At 44.3% G+C, this 3,497-nt stretch overlaps 1 protein-coding gene across 1 annotated transcript in view; it reads right to left on the bottom strand.

Moving 5' to 3' along the window:
* LOC106532239 (integrin alpha-5) overlaps nucleotides 1-3,497 on the bottom strand; it is a gene marked incomplete in the record, with an annotated part of 81,050 nt that overhangs the window by 18,193 nt on the left and 59,360 nt on the right. The window contains 1 exon segment of the mRNA XM_014028263.1: nucleotides 779-916. Within this exon segment, the coding sequence (XP_013883717.1) occupies nucleotides 779-916 (138 nt within the window).

Genomic DNA, 3,497 nt, shown 5'->3' with positions numbered 1-3,497 from the left:
CCTGTCCTGAGCCTGGTTCTGCTGGAGGTTTCTTCCTGATTAGCAGGGAGTTTTTCCTCTCCACTGTTTGCKCAGGACGGGAGACTGTGATGAAGTGATTCAACACAATCTGCTGGTTTCTTTTTTAGATTGTTCTTTTTTCATGTACAGTGCCCTGAGACAACGTATGTTGTGACTTGGCGCTATATAAATAAACTGAATTGAACTGAATTGAATAAATCTGACCCCAGACATCTCCTGGGTAGAGCTGATTAAGCTTCTCAGATGAGAAGCAAAACCTCTCCAACTACTGAACACAGGTTTTTATGTTTTACTTTTTAGATTTGTCCTGCCCTGGTTGGCTGAGAATCTGCAGCAACATATGATCCCAACACTATTGGATCATGATACAAACRTGCTGAAAGCCACACTTTACGTTGWTTCTACTTTCACTATGTTGCTCCTGCKCCAGGACTGCAGTTCTGTCTGTAGACGTGATAATAATTCTGTCAGCTTTAATCCAACAACAATTTCAGAACTGAGCCACACATCATCTGCTTCAGGGTTGTGGACTGTCAGGTAGACAAYATAAATCACAGCATGAAGAGCTGCCATGTGAGCGTTGGTTATCTGACTCCTCATCAGATGACCACAGCTCATCCTGTGAGAAATATTCWGATCTGACAGAAGGATAACATCACACACTCCACTCTTAGACTGTGATCATCTTTAAACTACGAGCCAGCAGAGGAAAAAGAAGCTGGATCCACTKGTTGTTCATGATTGCTACTGTTCGTACCTTCTGCTGCACACGTTGTTCTGTYTGGTGGCTCAGGATGGGGCGGAGGCCATGTTGGTCTGGTGGGGCCTGAGGGTCCAGACTGAAGTTCAAGCTAATGTAGATGGGTGAGAGTTTATCCCGAAACTCTTCTTCAGCCTGTAACAAGGTCAGAGGAGAAACTGAGCTACATGCTAAAAGCTAAGATCCAGAACAAAGAGAAGAAGAGAGAAAACTAAGGCTGGACAACATTAAGGTTAAATCACTGGCAGTGTTAGAAAAATACTCTGAAATAAAATATTAGCATCAGTTCAGACCACCAGATAAGGTCCTGTTTGATCTGGTTGTTGTTTCAGATTTATCTCTGGCTGAGGACCACACAAGAAGACAACAGTCCTGCTCAAAACTGCGGCATGAAATTAAATATGGCAGACAGCAGACGACTCTTGCCTGCTTCTAGAGNCACACACACACACACACACACACACACACACACACACACACACACACACACACATGAATGTGCAGGTCTCGTGTCTCTGCTGCTGCTTGGTACAGCAGAGGTCTGCCTCGTACACAAACCACAAACAGATGTGTGGCAGAGCACGCGGCTCCACCCAGACACAGTCAGTCCTCTCTCTGTGTTTGTGCACAGCCATGACCCGCACACTCTCTGTAAACCTCCCAGCACACACAGACCCCAACAGAGACCCCAGTTCTTCCTGTATGAGTGGAACTCAGGATTAATATTGTTGAAAATGAAACTCTCAGTTTATACTGTTTAACTCATGGAAGGTGTGTTTGTGTGTGTAACATGTTTACACTGGGTTGTGAACATGTTGTATCTGTTATGGTTTTGTGGTGACCATCTGTTAAAATGCAAAGTGTGTGACCCTGTAAGTGGTGTGGTCTACAGTATGGTTGTACTTAATATCCTCAAAGCCTTCTAAAGACACAACACTCTGTTTCCCTCCATCTTAAGAAAAAGAAAAAAGCTGAAACAGATCCATTAAAAACAGGACTGATGAACAGCATCATGTCATCTCATCTGCACAGGCTCCCACTGAAAACAGGGACAAACATCAGAACTGAAGCCAGTCTGGGACAGGATTCCTAACTGTAGCCCCTTTTAGTCCCACAGTATCAGTGAAGTCTGCCCCTTTAACATACATTTAATTTGTTTGGCTTTCAGCAGCATTTAATGGCTCATTTCTTCAAAACTCTAGACTCTCTTTTGAATCAGGTTTTGTAAATGTTTTTATTTTTATGTGTTTTCACTAACAGACTTCACTTATCAGGTGAGACGTTAAGACTGAACAACTACAGCTTGTTTGAAAGGGTGGCCTGGACAGAGGATGGAAAAATAAAGTAATCACTCCTTAAAAAATCAGGACATTTCATTTTGTTGGCCATGCCATAAATTCTTTTATTTTGACYGTGGGACCAGAAAGTGGACCAGAAAGCACAGATTATGAAACGCTCTCTTTAAATGATTGGTTCTGTGTGCTTCCTGGAAACTGATTGGCTCCAAACAAGCACAAATCACCAGCTCCTGTGTAGATTCCTCAGTTCAASCTGTGACCAGCAGCAGAATTCAACATCAACAGCACCACAAAGTTTAGGTTGTTGATTCCATCTTCATGTCTGAAAAATCATTACAAACAAATCTGACATCTTCTGCCTCCATTTTATACAACCTGACAATGCAATTTAAATAAAAATGAAGTGGCTTCATTGTATGTTCTATCCGTTCGTCCATCTGTTTTCTTTCTCTTATCAGGGGTCAGGTCGCGGGGGCAGCAGCCTAAGCAGATAGATCCAGACTTCCCTCTCCCCAGCCACTTGGACCAGCTCGTCCGGGGGAATCCCAAGGTGTTTCCAGGCCAGCGGAGAAACATAGTCCCTCCAGCGTGTTCTGGGTCTTCCTCTGGGCCTCCTCCCAGTGGGATGTGCCCAGAACACCTCACCAGGGAGGCGTCCAGGAGGCATCCTAACCAGATGAACCACCTCAACTGGCTCCTCTCAACGTGGAGGAGCAGCGGCTCTACTCTGAGTCCCTCCTGGATGACTGAGCTTCTCAGCCTATCTCTAAGAGAGAGCCCAGACACCCTGCAGAGGAAACTTATTTCGGTTGTGTCTATCGGTGATCTTGTTCTTTTGGTCACTACCCAAAGCTTGTGACCATAGATGAGGATAGGAACGAAAGCTTCACCTTCTGGCTCAGCTCTCGCTTCACCACGACAGATCACTACAGCGCCCGCATCACTGCAGACACAGCACCAATCCTCCTGTTGATCTCCCGCTCCATTCTTCCTTCATTCTTGAACAAGACCCCGAGATACTTAAACTCGTACACTGGGCCTCTCCCTGGGCTGCCACCTTATTGTGGTGGAGAGGTTTGAGTGTCCCATTGATCCTAGGAGTTATGTTGTCGGTGTTAGGACCCAGAGGCTGAGTTCTAAAATGCAACCATATGCCAAGAAAGGTTTAAACAGTTTATTGTTGTAAATATCTCTGGCAATCATCTAATATGTCTCTGATCTCAGACATGGAAGTTCTAGGCAGGAGAGAGAAGAAATAGTGGCTGAATTAGGGCTGCCACGATTAGCTGATTAATCGACGACTAATCGATTATTAAAATAATCGATGACTAATTTAATAATCGATTAATCGTTTTCTTTTCTTCTTTTTTTTGTTCTTTACTTTGTTTTTCTCTCCAAACTGCTTTGACACCTTCCAC

The sequence above is a fragment of the Austrofundulus limnaeus genome, unplaced genomic scaffold, assembly GCF_001266775.1.
Source record: "Austrofundulus limnaeus strain Quisiro unplaced genomic scaffold, Austrofundulus_limnaeus-1.0 Scaffold737, whole genome shotgun sequence".
NCBI lineage: Eukaryota > Metazoa > Chordata > Actinopteri > Cyprinodontiformes > Rivulidae > Austrofundulus > Austrofundulus limnaeus.
This window is presented reverse-complemented; position numbering and strand designations above follow the sequence as displayed.